General features: G+C 48.5%; 1 protein-coding gene across 1 annotated transcript in view; it reads left to right on the top strand.

Moving 5' to 3' along the window:
- SNRNP40 (small nuclear ribonucleoprotein U5 subunit 40) overlaps positions 1-14,459 on the top strand; it is a 48,534-nt gene that overhangs the window by 18,549 nt on the left and 15,526 nt on the right. The window contains exons 4-6 of the mRNA XM_033955843.1: positions 77-242; positions 3,491-3,613; positions 6,294-6,414. Of these exons, the coding sequence (XP_033811734.1) occupies positions 77-242; positions 3,491-3,613; positions 6,294-6,414 (410 nt within the window). The remainder of the gene's footprint in view (positions 1-76; positions 243-3,490; positions 3,614-6,293; positions 6,415-14,459) is intronic.

Below are 14,459 nucleotides of genomic sequence, written 5' to 3'. Positions count from 1 at the left end.
ACATCTAGAGCTAAGTACTTTTATTTAACTGTCTGTTTCCCTCTTGCAGAGTCCTGAAATGTGTTTATTTTTGCAGCTTGCTGTTTTCAGCTTCCACAGACAAAACTGTAGCAGTTTGGGACAGTGAGACAGGGGAAAGAATTAAAAGGCTGAAAGGTCACACTTCGTTTGTTAATTCCTGTTACCCAGCAAGAAGAGGCCCCCAGCTAGTTTGTACCGGTAGTGATGATGGAACAGTAAAGGTTGGTCGTTGCTGTCTGTTCTTTTGAGTGGTAGAAAATTACAAAACCTAAAGACCTTGAAGCCTGTCTCATCTGTCTTATTTTCTTTTGATGCCGTAGAGCTTTACACACTGCCTAATAACTGACTGGCTTTCTACTTTCACGTTCTTCTAATTGCTGATCTGTGCTTTTTCCTGGAATTTTATGCTTTTTATTTATTTATTTTATTGTTTTGGCTGCACTGAGAAGCTGTTTAATCTATCTGTCACTCTTTCAGTGAAGAAATATCTTTTCATCTCTGTTGCCTCTTGTGTGAAAGACTTTGAATGTCTGTCGCATCCCTTTAATTATGAATACCTTGGCATTAAGTAATTGTCTATGAATACATCCCTGCAGAGAAAATATGACAGATAGATTGAGATTCTTTGTTTTGTGTATGGTGTTGGCCTTTGTTTGCGATTAAGGGTGGAGATCGCATCTTTATGTTCGCTTGACAGAGCAAAAGAAAATCAATGTATATGTGCTGCTGAGCCAGTACCATTTAATGGTGTGATTAATGTCTTGAGCCTTAGTTTTTTTCTGTTTGGCATGTTGCAGGAGTGAATCTGGCTATTTAAAGCTTTTTGTTGTCTGCATGTACTAATGCTGAACGCTTACCCCCCTCTTTTACGAAACTGCGATAGCTGCACTGCTCCCGACGCTCATAGGGAGAGAGTGTGGCGCAGTGGTTAAAGCTACAGCCTCAGCACCCTGAGGTTGTGGGTTCAAACCCACGCTGCTTCTTGTGACCCTGGGCAAGTCACTTAATCCCTCCATTGCCCCAGGTACTTTAGATAGATTGTGAGTCCACCGGGACAGACGGGGAAAAATATTTGAGTACCTGAATAAATTAATGTAAAACTGTTCTGAGCTCCCCTGGGAGAATAAATAAATAAATGATACTGTACTTATTATATGGATGGGAGGTTGCTTATTATATGGATGGGATTCTGGCTTGCTGTTGAGGTGGGTTTTCTTTTTTTTTTTAATTTTAGTGCAGTGTCCCAAACTTTTTTAGCTCTGGCACACTAAATGGAGCAAATGTTTTTCGCCGCGCATTATAATTGAAATTATAAAATTGCAAAACCAACAAAAAATTAAATTAGAGTTATTTATTTAAAGTTCTTTAAGCTTTGTATGGGTAATTGGAAAAATGGTGAAACTAAAGTAGATAGAATTGCTAATCGATGCGATGGATGAGCTTGTTTTTGAGTGCAAATTAACTCAAATCGCGGCTCGATAGTCGACAAGCAAACACGCATTTCATCATCCACCGTCTGCAGTCGTTCTCTTTTTTTCAATTTAATTTGTCAGAGCTGAAAATCCAAGTTCGCAAAGGTAAGAAGATCCAAACGGTAACAAAACAAAGCCTTGATTGCTTTGTTGCTCAAGTTAGGATAACTACTGCATAAAAAATAAAATGACTTGCCATTAGTTTTCGAGGACCAATCATGTCAAAGAATGATACTTGTCTGGTTGTATCCTTAGATATGATATGATAATAATAATAATAATTTATTTTTATATGCCGCCATGCCAGAAAGGTTCTAGGCGGCTCACAACAAGAAAGGCAGTACATACAGTGCAGATAAATACATCAGATTAAAATACAAACCATGCGAATAAAATACATCAGATTAAAATAGGAAGAAGATGTTAAAAATCTAAATAAGAGGGAGCCTCTAACACAATTTTTGCTAGCCATAAATTCAATTTAGCGGCCTGAAATGAAAAAGTTCTCTCAAGGAACTTCTTCTAATGACAAGATTTTATGGAGGGATATGTAAACAGATGTACTCTCGCGTACGTGACGTGCATACTTATGAAGGGAATTTTTAAAAATGTAATATAATAAAAGGCTAAGCCGCGCATGCGCACTCCCATCGCATGTTCCGTTTTCCGTGCGCTGTAGGGCACCTCGGATAGGAGCGCGCATGCGTGCGAAACACTCTCTCCTCCCCCGAGGTGTATGTCGGACGCAGCGGCTGTCGGCCATGCTGTTCTTCGGTCTGCCCTGCTCCTGCGAAGAGGCGCCACCGCAGCGTCTTTCAACTAAGGTAAGGAGCTGGGTAGACTGATCCAGGGGAGCTTTTAAAATGTTCAGGCACAAGCGGCGGCTTGCCGCACGCGCCCCAATGCCTACCGCCTTTTTAAAATCTTCAGACGCGAGCGGCGGCTTGCCGCACGCGCCCTGACCTCTAAACCCCCCAGCCGCCCTCTCGCCTACTCACAGCGCTCTTCGGTTGATTGCAGTGTACGGGTCCGCGGTGAATAAGTGCTGGGGGGGAGGGAGGAATCTGCCCCAAATACCTCTTTTGTGTTTTATGCACTCTGCAGAACTTCCATACACAGCAAAGCATTTTGCATCGCCCCTGGGCTCATTGTGTGGGCTTGCACGCATGCATTTGCTGGGTTAAGTTTTCCCTGGACTTCGCAGGGGATTGGGCCAGGAGAGCAAGGAAGAGGGACAGGGGGAGCAGGGAAGAGGTGCTGTTGAACCGGGGGAGGAAGGAAGAGGGGCAGGGGGAGCAGGGAAGAAGTGCTACTGGGCCAGGGGAGCAAGGAAGAGGGACAGGGGGAGCAGGGAAGAGGTGCTGATGGACCGGGGAAGCAGGGAAGAGGGACAGGGGGAGCAGGGAAGAGGTGCTGCTGGACAGGGAAGTGGGGAGGGAAATGCTGCTGGTGAGAAAAGGGGGCTCGGACTGAAAGTGAACAGATGGGAGAAGGGGGCTGGGGGGGGGGTAAAATGAGTTTGGAGCTGGGGCTGAAAATAGGGGACATGTGAGGGAAGGAGGCTTTACTAGCACCCGTTAATGTAATGGGCTTAAACACTAGTAAAGTAATATTCCGGAATCTCTTGCGGCACACCCGGAATCTCTTCAGGGCACACGGTTTGAAATACACTGATTTAATGGTTTGTTTGTTGTTGGGGTTTTTGGTTTGTTTGTTGTTTTTTTTTGGGGGGGGGGTTGTATTGTATTGCTCACTTCTTTGATTGAAGCTTGGTCTGTGAAAGCAGTATATCTAAACTTTTATAATGTGCAGTATGGGACCTGCACTGATAGCTGTGAAGTGTGCCTTCCAGCTAGTGCTTCATGGGTTGAACAAAGTAAGCTCTATGCATGTTGCTAGTGTTGTTGGCTAGCATTGTCTTTGCCTAGTCACAGCTGAGGTTAGGGGTGAATAGGTAGCAGGGAGAAAGTCATGTTCTCTGTGCTTTTGTCCTTCAGCTGTGGGATATCCGAAAGAAAGCTGCTATCCAGACCTTTCAGAACACTTATCAAGTACTGGCTGTTACATTCAACGACACTAGCGACCAGATTATTTCTGGAGGAATTGACAATGATATCAAGGTAAGTACAAGGTTTTATAGTCCAGTTAATTTTAATATTCTTTTATTTTGGGCAGGTGGCTACACTAATATGGCAGTGCCAGATAATGCATACTGTCAAAGTGAGCTATATGCATATATGCATATATGGAATGCGCTCCCGAGAGAGGTGGTGGAGAGTAAAACTGTGACTGAGTTCAAAGAATCATGGGATGAACACAGAAGATTTAGAATCAGAAAATAATATTAAAGATTGAACTAGGCCAGTTACTGAGCAGACTTGTACGGTCTGTGTCTGTATATGGCCGTTTGGTGGAGGATGGGCAGGGGAGGGCTTCAATGGCTGGGAGGGTGTAGATGGGCTGGAGTAAGTCTTAACAGAGATTTCGGCAGTTGGAACCCAAGCACAGTACCGGGTAAAGCTTTAGATTCTTGTCCAGAAATAGCTAAGAAGAAAAAAAAAAAAAATTTAAATTGAATCAGGTTGGGCAGACTGGATGGACCATTCGGGTCTTTATCTGCTGTCATCTACTATGTTACTATGTTATGTCAGTTTATATTCCGCATATCCTACAATTCTGTGTGGATTGCAAATTATTCAGGTACTCAAGCATTTTTCCCTAACTGTCCCGGCGGACTCCTACTCTTATATAATGTACCTGGGGCAATGGGGATTAAGTGACTTGCCCAGGGTTACAAGGAGCCGTGCAGGATTTGAACCCACAACCTCAGTGTGTCGAGGCTATAGCTCTAATCACTGCACCACACAATTCTGGTCTAGTTGACTGAATAAGGAGGAAATTTTCAGTTTTGTTGAAATAAAATTGTCTAATGCAGTGGTAGGCAAGATGTTTGACTGAAGGGTCACATTGCAAACCATGACTGATGATACGAGCAGAGGTCCTCTTTAGATTATGGACTGTTTGAATCCTGATCCTGAGAGTGAGAAGTTTTAAGTGAAAATTTTTCTGAGGTGCTCAGTCTTCTAAAGGACCTGACGAGTAGGGTATATGATGTGGAATACCGTATTTTCACGTAGATAACGCGCACCCGGGTATAGCGCGCGGGAAACACAAATTTATGTAAAAAAAATTTAATATAGCGCGCACACGCGTATACTGCGCATGCTAAAACCTCCTCCCGCCTACTCCGAACCGGCATCCTCCCCCCCCCGCTCGCGTCACACCCCCTCGATCCTACATCCCCCCAGCACCAAACATCTCTTACCCGATTGGGCACCGGCACCAGCACCAATGCACAGGACGTGCCAGTGCCCGAAGATCCTCCCTCATTGGTTTGGGCTGGGCTGGGCGGTGCGGTGCAGGAGAGATCCTCCTTCTTCCTGCGCCGGACTGGACTAGGCTTTGAGCATTTGCGCATGCTCAAAGCCTTCTGGTCTCGCTCTCTCCGAGCTTTGAGCATGAGCAAATGCTCAAAGCCTAGTCCAGCCCGGCGCAGGAAGAAGGAAGATCTCTCCTGCACCGTACCGCCCAGCCCAGCCCAAACCAACGAGGGAGGATCTTCGGGCACTGGCACGTCCTGTGCATTGGTGCCGGTGCCCAATCGGGTAAGAGATGTTTGGTGCTGGGGGGATGTAGGATCGCGGGGGAGGGGGGATGACGCGAGCGGGGGGGGGGGAGGATGCCGGTTCGCAGGGGGGATGCCGATCGGATTGAAAAAAAAAGTTGTAAAACGCGCTCATACGTATAACACACAAGGTTATGCACGGTTTGTAAAATCGTGTATAACGCGCGCGTTATATGCGTGAAAATACGGTACTTTGCATGTGTTCTCACTTCATGTATAAAAAACTCCCAAACGAGAAAGGATATACCAAAACCTGCTCACTCATAAATTGCATCCAAGTATTTACCCAGCAATACAGACATTCATGCCTAAAAAATGGAGAAAAGACCTCGGTGTCTAGAAGGGTGCAAAAACCACTGCCCAAATAGACAAGCCGCTCTCAAAATACCAACTTTGAGGCAGGCAGACACATCCTTGGTCAAAAACTCCAAGATAAGATTGAGGGGTACAGATAGGAGTTGAGGTAGGTTATAGGAATAGTCAGGGACCATTGCACAGGTGATGGGCCTGGAGGGCCGCTGCGGGAGCGGACCGCTGGGTGGGATGGACCTCTGGTCTGACCCAGCAGAGGCAAATTCTTATGTTCTTAAACTTCAAATGCTTCAATAGTATATCAAAATCACATCACACTTATCTTTGCAAACATGATGTTCATAGTAGTCTTCATAATACTGGGGGGTAGAAGCAGGAAAAAACCCGCACAGTGGAGCCTGAGCCAAGCACAGCGGCTACACACTCCTCACCGCTGTATATTTCTCCACAATCTCCAACCAAGCTTCATCAGGGAATTGCTTATCATCCCTGGTGATCTAATGGATTCTTTGGAAGTAGGAAAGAAATACCTGTATTATTTTCAGATCCACCCAAACCATTCCTAGAACTGCCCCCCCCCTTTGAAATGTATGCATACTGGGGCTGTAATGAGTAAGTAGTAGCTTTTAGAAAATTACAAGTTGAATTCATGGCTAATTTTACACATGTTGAAATGTATATGGAACAATTTTCACCAAGGCAGACCAGTAAACTCTAGTTAGTTGCAAGAACTCAGCTTAAATATGAAGATTTTTTTGTATAGTGCATGGAAAGTCAAATCAGGGACTGTGTTCTTTTTGAAGGTGTGGGATCTCCGGCAGAACAAGCTAATGTACACCATGCGTGGTCATGCGGATTCTGTGACGGGCCTGAGCCTGAGCTCAGAGGGTTCTTATCTGCTCTCTAACTCAATGGATAACTCAGGTAAGGGATATTCTATACCTGAGAAATAGAACTAGTCACTGGTTGAAGGCCTGGATCTCATCATAGAGGTGACAGCTGATACAGTCCAGTACTTGGTAGTTTAGTTTCTTGTAGATAACCAGAAAGAATTAATTTTACGGATTCACAGGAGGGTTTTTTGTTTTGAGGGAATTTGATTACAAGTTTTCTGAAATAACATCTTTTATAAGGTAACTAATTTGTATAATGGGTCACCTAAGGTTGGAGGTAGAGGTTAGAGGTGGAGAAAGTACCTGTTGTCTAGAGACATGTGAAAATCACCATCCATAAACTACTACACAAATTTTGCAAGAATTATACCCACATTGAGGCCCTGAACAATGTATGCTCAGGAGCACATGTTAGCACATATAATATGCATGTAAATGGCAACCCTGCCCAAACTTCTCTCCTGTACATGCCTTATCCAAAGTCATTACACAGCACCGTTTTTAAGTATCTGGTCATTTTTAAGAAAAATCATTTTTTTGCATGCTAAACTTTTTTTTTTTTTTTTCACAAAATCTTTATAAAATTGCCCTCTTTTTGTTTGTCCCTACTGTTTTCTGATCCCTTCTGTAATTTCTTTTACTGAGTAACAATCATTAAACCATTCCATAGCAGAAACAGTGACAGGTTACCACAAAATAAGAATTAAGACATACTGGCTGCTCTCAGCCTGATAAAGAATTATATGAGTACTGGCTTTATATCTAACCAACTATTTTTCAATACAGTATATAGAAAAGAAAATAACATTCCCTTCTTTAGCACTCTCCAGACCAGTAGAGGTTAACTTTACGAATGGGTATATATCTAATCATGACCAGCAGGTGGAGACTGAAAACAAAACTTTGGGACAGTATATACTATCCTCCCTTCTCTATTTCCCTCAGTCTTCTTTCAGTCTCCAGCAGGTGTTGAGTGATCTGTACCCATCTCTCTTGGTAGGGCTGTTGGAATTTGTTTAGGGGTTTATTGTCCCTGTTTTTGGCCGGACGGAGCTTGGTCGGGCCCTGTTTGGGGGTCCGTCCGACCTCGGGGGTGTCAAACCCGGCGGGTCACGAGCGGGGTCCCTCCCCCCACTTCCTCCACCTCCCCACATTTTTTTAGAGGAGCCTCAGCAGTAAGCCTTGCCCCCTAAGTCAAGCAAGGCATATTGCTTCGAGAGCCTGTGGAGTCTGTTCTGTAAAAAAAAAAAAAAAAAAAAATCCTGAGGTAGTGCTGGTCTGAAGGGTTGTTTCCCTTTAAGAAAACTGTATTTTACTGTATTTTTTCATGTAACCAGCACTTTTTTATAGCTAGGTCGCGTCTGGAGCAATTGTGCCCTTCTCCGGGGGAGTAGGCCACAATTTTAGTCCAGCCGCGAGGCACTCGCGGCCGGCCTGAACTCGGCGGTTTGGGTCGGTGAGGTGGTGGAGCTCCGTCGGCAGCGGCTGCAGGCGCCCAGAGCTCCCCGCCGATGGTGCCTCGCGAGTCGGCTTGGAGCAGTGGGGAAGCCCGGTCTTCCACAACCGCCCACGGAGGGATTCCCCGAAGGATTCCCTCTCAGCTGATTTTTTGACAGCTGATGCCGACTTGCCTGTCTTAGCGGCTGGGACTGTTCAGTCTTCTCAGCCGCTACAGGCCATGGAGGGAGCATTTTTGGCGGGAACTTCGCCATTTTCTTTGTCTGGCCCCTCCATTTTGTCTGCAACCTCAGGTGACCTTCCCCCTGTATGGCGAACACAGGGGCAGGTTTCAGCATGGACCCCTGCTGGGGCAGGGAGTCCCTGGGGACCCCCAGGGGTTTTTTGCCCCCAATTTATTTTCTTTCTTTGTGCGGACTTTTGGGGGTCCCACGTGCGCCTGTGGGGTTTCGGGGGGGGTTTCCCTCCGCGCCCCCTATGGCTTTGCCTCCCTCTTTTCGTTTGGCGTCCCCTCTTCCTCCTCCCTCATCCAAGCGCCCGCGGGGGGGCTTGGATTGCGAATTGGTGGGCGGAGGAGCGTGTTGGCCTGGTTGAGGACCTGGCTGCTTTGGCGGGCTTCCAGGATCCTCTAGAGGGGACGCCTGTTGGCAGCGGGGCGGCGGGTTTCCCGTCTTCCAGAGCAGATGCGTCCGTGGTGCGCTTTTTTGTTCAGAGGGATGAGCTTTTAGACCTGTGTAGCAGGTCTCCTTGGTGCTGCATTTTTGCAGTGGCGCCGCCGGAGACCCCGCGTATGGGGGCCCCTCTGCTTCAGGGGGTCTGTCCTGGTTCCCGCTCTTTTCCTGTGCGTCAGGATTTGCGGGATTTTGTGTTGGCGCAGTGGCCTATGGGCGCAGTTTCGTTTGGTGTGCGCCTTGGCTCTTGGGTATCCCGTCCCGGAGGGAGGTAGGGCTACCTTAATTTCGCCAATGGGGAACGCGGTGGTCTCGGCACTTCCTAAGCGGCATACCGTGCCTGTTATGGACGGTTCTGCTCTTAGGGTCTCGGAGGCGCGTGCGTTAGAGACTCTTCTTAAGTATGATTTTGATGTCTCTGCCTTTGGGGTCCAGGCGGCTGTTTGTGGGGAGCTAGTCGCTCGCGCCGTGTTTCGGTGGGCTGAGCGTGTCCTGGATCGGGAGTCTGATGACTGGTCTCTAGTGGATCAGGAGGTAGCGAAGATTGCGATGGCTGCCTCGTTCCTCTCAGATGCTCTTTATGACTTGGTGCGGATTTCGGCTAAGTCTATGGCATGGCCGCGCGGCGTATTTTGTGGCTGCGCGCTTGGGCGGCGGATTCTGCGTCCAAAGCTAAGTTTACTAAAGTTCCCTTTAGGGGGTCTTTTTGTTTGGAGAGGAATTAGATGAGTTGATTCAGACTCTGACGGACTCGAAGGTGCCCCGTCTGCCTGAGGACCGTGCCCGCCCTGCGTCTAGGTGTGGGGCTGCCCGGGGGCGTTTGCGGGAATTTCGCAAGTATCGCCCGGGGCGTGGGGCTGCTTCTTTCCCGGCTCAGGGTTTTTCCCGGGGTCGGTTCTTCCAGCGCATGCAGCCCTTTCGGGGGGCCCGTCGGGGGGCAGGGAATCCCTCCGCCGGTTCCCCCGCTTCCCGTCCTGCGCAATGACTCCTTGCCGGCGCCCCCTTTGGTTCCGGTGGGGGCCCGGCTGCGCAAATTTTTCCCCAAATGGGCCGAGATCGCGTCCGATCAGTGGGTCCTTGAGGTGGTGCGGGACGGTTACGCTCTGGAGTTTACCTGCTCTCTGCCGGACCTTTTCCTCGCTTCTCCATGTCAGACTCCATGGAAGACGCAGGCTTTTCGTCAGACCCTTCAGCGTTTGCTAGATCTCGAGGCAGTGGTGCCGGTGTCCCCTACGGAGTGGGGCACCGGCAGGTACTCCATTTACTTTGTGGTGGCCATAAAGGAGGGGACCTTTCGGCCCATCCTGGATGTCTCTCGATCTGACGGAGGCCTACTTGCAGGTTCCAATTCGGGCCTCTCATCAGCACTTCCTTCGCTTTGCGATCTTGGGGCGGCACTTTCAGTTCTGTGCGCTTCCCTTTGGTCTGGCCACGGCTCCTCGGACGTTCACCACGGTAATGGTGGTCGTCGCGGCAGCCTTGCGGTCGGTGGGCATCCTGGTTCTCCCCTACCTGGACGACTGGTTGATTCGGGCAAAGTCGTTGCAGGAGAGCTCCCGGGTTACGGCTCGGGTGGTGGAGTTTCTCCGGTCGCTGGGCTGGGTGGTCAACCTTTCCAAGAGTCGGTTGGTCCCGGCTCAGCGTCTGGAGTGCCTTGGGGTTATGTTCGACATCTCCTTGGGGAAGGTCTTCCTTCCAGAGGCCCGGGTGAGCAAATTGCAATCTCAGATTCGCCTGCTTTTGGCGTCCCGGGGTCCTCGGGCGCGAGATTTCCTCCAAGTCCTGGGGTCAATGGCGGCGTCCCTGGACGTGGTGAGGTGGGCGCGGGCCCACATGCGTCCTCTTCAGTATGCTCTGCTCCGGAGGTGGTCTCCCCGGAGGCAAGATTTGGATGTTCCGGTTCCCCTGCGAGGCTTGGCGCGCTGCAGTCTGCGCTGGTGGCTCCGGACCCCTCACCTGGTTCAGGGGGTGGGTCTGGATCTCCCGCAGTGGACGGTGCTCCTTACGGATGCGAGTCTCCTCGGTTGGGGGGCTCAGTTTATGGGCCACTCAGCTCGGGGCACCTGGTCCGCGGAGGAGGCCTCCTGGTCGATCAATGAGTTGGAGACCAGAGCGGTCAGGCTGGCGCTGTTAGCTTTCCACTCCCTTTTGCTGGGCAAGTCGGTCAGAGTCCTGTCGGACAATGCCACGGCGGTGGCTTATGTCAATCGTCAGGGGGGCACCAAGAGCACTCCTGTGGCGCAGGAGGCGGCTCGGCTCATGGTTTGGGCGGAGTCCCATCTTCTGGACCTCTCGGCTTCTCATATAGCCGGGGTAGAAAATGTTCAGGCAGACTTCCTCAGTCGTCACTTCCTGGATCCAGGAGAGTGGTTTCTCGGCGCCGGAGCGTTTCGGTTGATAGTGCAAGATTGGGGGCAGCCCCTGATGGACCTGATGGCCACGAGTGGCACCGCCAAAGTGCCCCGCTTCTTCAGTCGTCGCAGGGAAGGGCTGGCCGAGGGTCTGGATGCTCTGGTCCAGCCGTGGCCAACGGAGGGGCTGTTGTATGTGTTCCCTCCTTAGCCGCTGGTGGGCAGAGTGCTTCTTCGCATTGTTCACCATCCGGGTTTGGTGGTGCTGGTGGCTCCGGATTGGCCTCGACGTCCGTGGTATGCGGATCTGGTGAGACACCTGGTGGCGGTTCCTCTTCCTCTGCCTCTCTCGGACGACCTTCTGATGCAGGGTCCCATTCCCTTGTTCGACCCGTCTCTCTTCTGTCTTACGGCGTGGCTCTTGAAAGGGGTCGCCTTAGCAAGAAGGGATATTCAGACAAGGTGATCGCTACACTGTTGGGGTCCCGGAGGCTTTCTACCTCTCGGGCTTATGTGCGGGTTTGGCGTCTCTTTGAGGAATGGTGTCGGGCGCGGGGAGTGACCTCTTTTCGCGCTTCTCTGCCTAACATTCTAGAGTTCTTGCAGGATGGCCTGGATAGAGGCCTGGCTTGGTCTTCTCTCCGGGTTCATCTTGCGGCCCTGTCGACCTTTCGAGGGTTGGTGTCAGGTCAGCGTTTATCGGCTCTTCCTGATGTGATTCGGTTTCTGCGGGCGGCCAAGTTGCTTAGGCCTCCCCTACGGCCCTCGGTTCCCTCTTGGGATCTTAATCTGGTTCTCTCTGTTTTGGTGCGCCCGCCTTTCGAGCCCTTGGACGACTGTTCTTTGAAGGACCTTACTTTGAAGGCGGTCTTTTTGGTGGCCATTACTTCTGCTAGGAGTATTTCTGAGCTGCAGGCTTTCTCTTGTAGGGCTCCCTTCTTGGAGTTGTCTAGGGAGCGGGTCGTCTTGCGGCCTGTTCCTTCCTTTCTGCCGAAGGTTGTTTCTCCTTTTCATGTCAATCAATCGGTGGTTCTCCCGGTCTTGGGTGGTCGGGAGGGCTCTTCTGAGCAACGGCAGCTGCGCAAGTTGGATGTCGGTCGGGTCCTTCGCTCTGATGTGCAGCGGACCCAGGAATTCCGGAAGTCCGATCATCTCTTTGTCCTCCTGGCTGGTCCTCGTCGGGGAGCTGGCGCTTCTAAGGCTACTATTGCGCGCTGGATCAAGGAGACGATTGCTTCCGCTTATCTTCTGAAACAGCAGCCTGTTCCGGAGTTTCTCAAGGCTCATTCCACTCGGGGTCAGGCGGCTTCTTGGGCTGAGTCGTCGCTCGTGCCTCCGGTGGATATTTGTAAGGCTGCGGTTTGGTCCTCCTTGTATTCTTTTGTTAGACATTATCGGGTAGATGTTCAGGCGCGTCGGGACGCGGTGTTCGGTGAGCGTGTTCTGGTATCGGCCCTTCGGGGGTCCCGCCCGTGAGAGGGACTGCTTTGGTACGTCCCATTCGTAAAGTTAACCTCTACTGGTCTGGAGAGTGCTAAAGAAGGAGAAATTAGGTTCTTACCTGCTAATTTACTTTCTTTTAGCTTCTCCAGACCAGTAGAGGTCCCCACCCTGTCTGTTGTTGTTGTTGTTGTTGGGGCTGTTTTCGCGGGCAGTTTTTGTTTTTTGCTGCGGGTTCTAGTATTTTTCTAGGGCCGGGGAGAATTAAAGAACAGCGGCTGTGGCTCGGCTGGCTTAGCTGGCGAGCTGTGGGGACATTTTCCTTCGGGTATTTCTCCTCTGCATTTTCCAACAGCATTTGGGTATGTTATTTGTTACTCCTGTTCGGAGTATTGTTTTCTTCCTGTTTTCCAGTTCTTGGTTCTGCTTGGCTATTCGGCAGACTGAGGGAAATAGAGAAGGGAGGATAGTATATACTGTCCCAAAGTTTTGTTTTCAGTCTCCACCTGCTGGTCATGATTAGATATATACCCATTCGTAAAGTTAACCTCTACTGGTCTGGAGAAGCTAAAAGAAAGTAAATTAGCAGGTAAGAACCTAATTTCTCCATTTTCCTCAACTGTGGGAGAACGACAGTCTACTTCACAGGCTTGTTTGCGATTACATCTGCACTCCATGCTAGACCATCTGGCATGTAGCAAAAGTGTATATGTCTCACTTCCAATGGCATCCAGTCAACAAATTTCCCACACACTTTTTAATTAGACAGACCTATTTGTATTTTTGGTAACCTATTAATCAGTTCAGTCCACTTCCATAAAATTAAGCCCAATTGACAACCACCGTGACATGCTGGTGAAGGGTGTGACTCAATTCATTTCACCAACATTTTATAAGTTAACTGCCAGTAATAATGAGCACGCTCTGTAAGCTGACTTATAGTGTCTAATATTAATGCTATGGACTCTGAAACCCTTTAATATGGAATCATCCTGCCAAGAACCTGTGATTTTCTCACATTCAGTGACAATCTGCATTATGGAGCTACACATTTAATACATCTTTTGGACTGCAGCCACCCCATTTTATACTCTTAGCTTAATTAATAAAGTCACCCGAAATTATTTTAAATTGCCTTTCTTTTAACCTAACGCTACGTGACACTTTTCCAGTCTGCATCAACAAAAACTTGCATCATTCTGTGCCCAGCCAGTGTTTAAATGACTTTCAGTTTAGCACAAATGGAAGCAGGTTTCATTCTAAACGAGGTGGTAATTTTTCATCTTGATAAACTGAACTCTTTTTTTTTTTTTTTTTTTGCATAATAATTTAACATGTTAAGTCTTGGATCCTGGCAAACCAACACATATACGTAATGTCTGACCTACAAAAGGGCAAAAAAATTTGTTTCTGTAGAATTTGGAAACATTCCTGTAGCTAAGCAGACAAAAATCTACAGGGCTTCAAAGAGGGTCTGGACAGGTACCTGGAGGACAAAGGGATTGAGGGGTACAGATAGGAGTAAAGGTAGGTAATAGGGAGAGGATTAGAGGCTGTTACAAAATTAGTCAGGGACACTGTTCAGGCAATTAGGCCTGAAGGGCCGCCACAGGAGCGGGCCGCTGGGCAGGATGGACCTCTGGTCTGCCTCAGCGGAGGCAACTTCTTATGTTCTTATGCTTGCATCTTCCAAGTTGATCAAACAACCGTTTAAATATCTTTTTGTTATAATTCAGCAGATATAGGTTATTCATTCCTGGATTAATCCCAGTGCTTCCAATTAACAGAAGAAAGATGAAACTACCCATATCTTGTCTTCCAAAATTCATACAACCTTTTCCATGCGGTATCTGCCAGATTAATCAAAATATTGACTTTAAACGGTGCTTGGATTTTAAACCACTGATACCTTACCAGCTTCTACAAATATTCATGCTGTACACCAATCTGGGGGTCAGTGGAGATTTTTGCTGTCTTAGCTGTAGAGCATTTCTCTGTATAATATAAGAAATTACCGTATATTGCCTCTTTAAACCATTGCAGCTGTATCCTCATCCTGTCTGTCACTATTAGAAAAAAAAATTCCCCCTCCTTTTTTGCAGATAGAAAATAAAGTTCCATGATTGTATAGATATGGCTTAAATCTCCAACTAAAT

The sequence above is a fragment of the Geotrypetes seraphini genome, chromosome 8, assembly GCF_902459505.1.
Source record: "Geotrypetes seraphini chromosome 8, aGeoSer1.1, whole genome shotgun sequence".
Lineage (NCBI taxonomy): Eukaryota > Metazoa > Chordata > Amphibia > Gymnophiona > Dermophiidae > Geotrypetes > Geotrypetes seraphini.
This window is presented reverse-complemented; position numbering and strand designations above follow the sequence as displayed.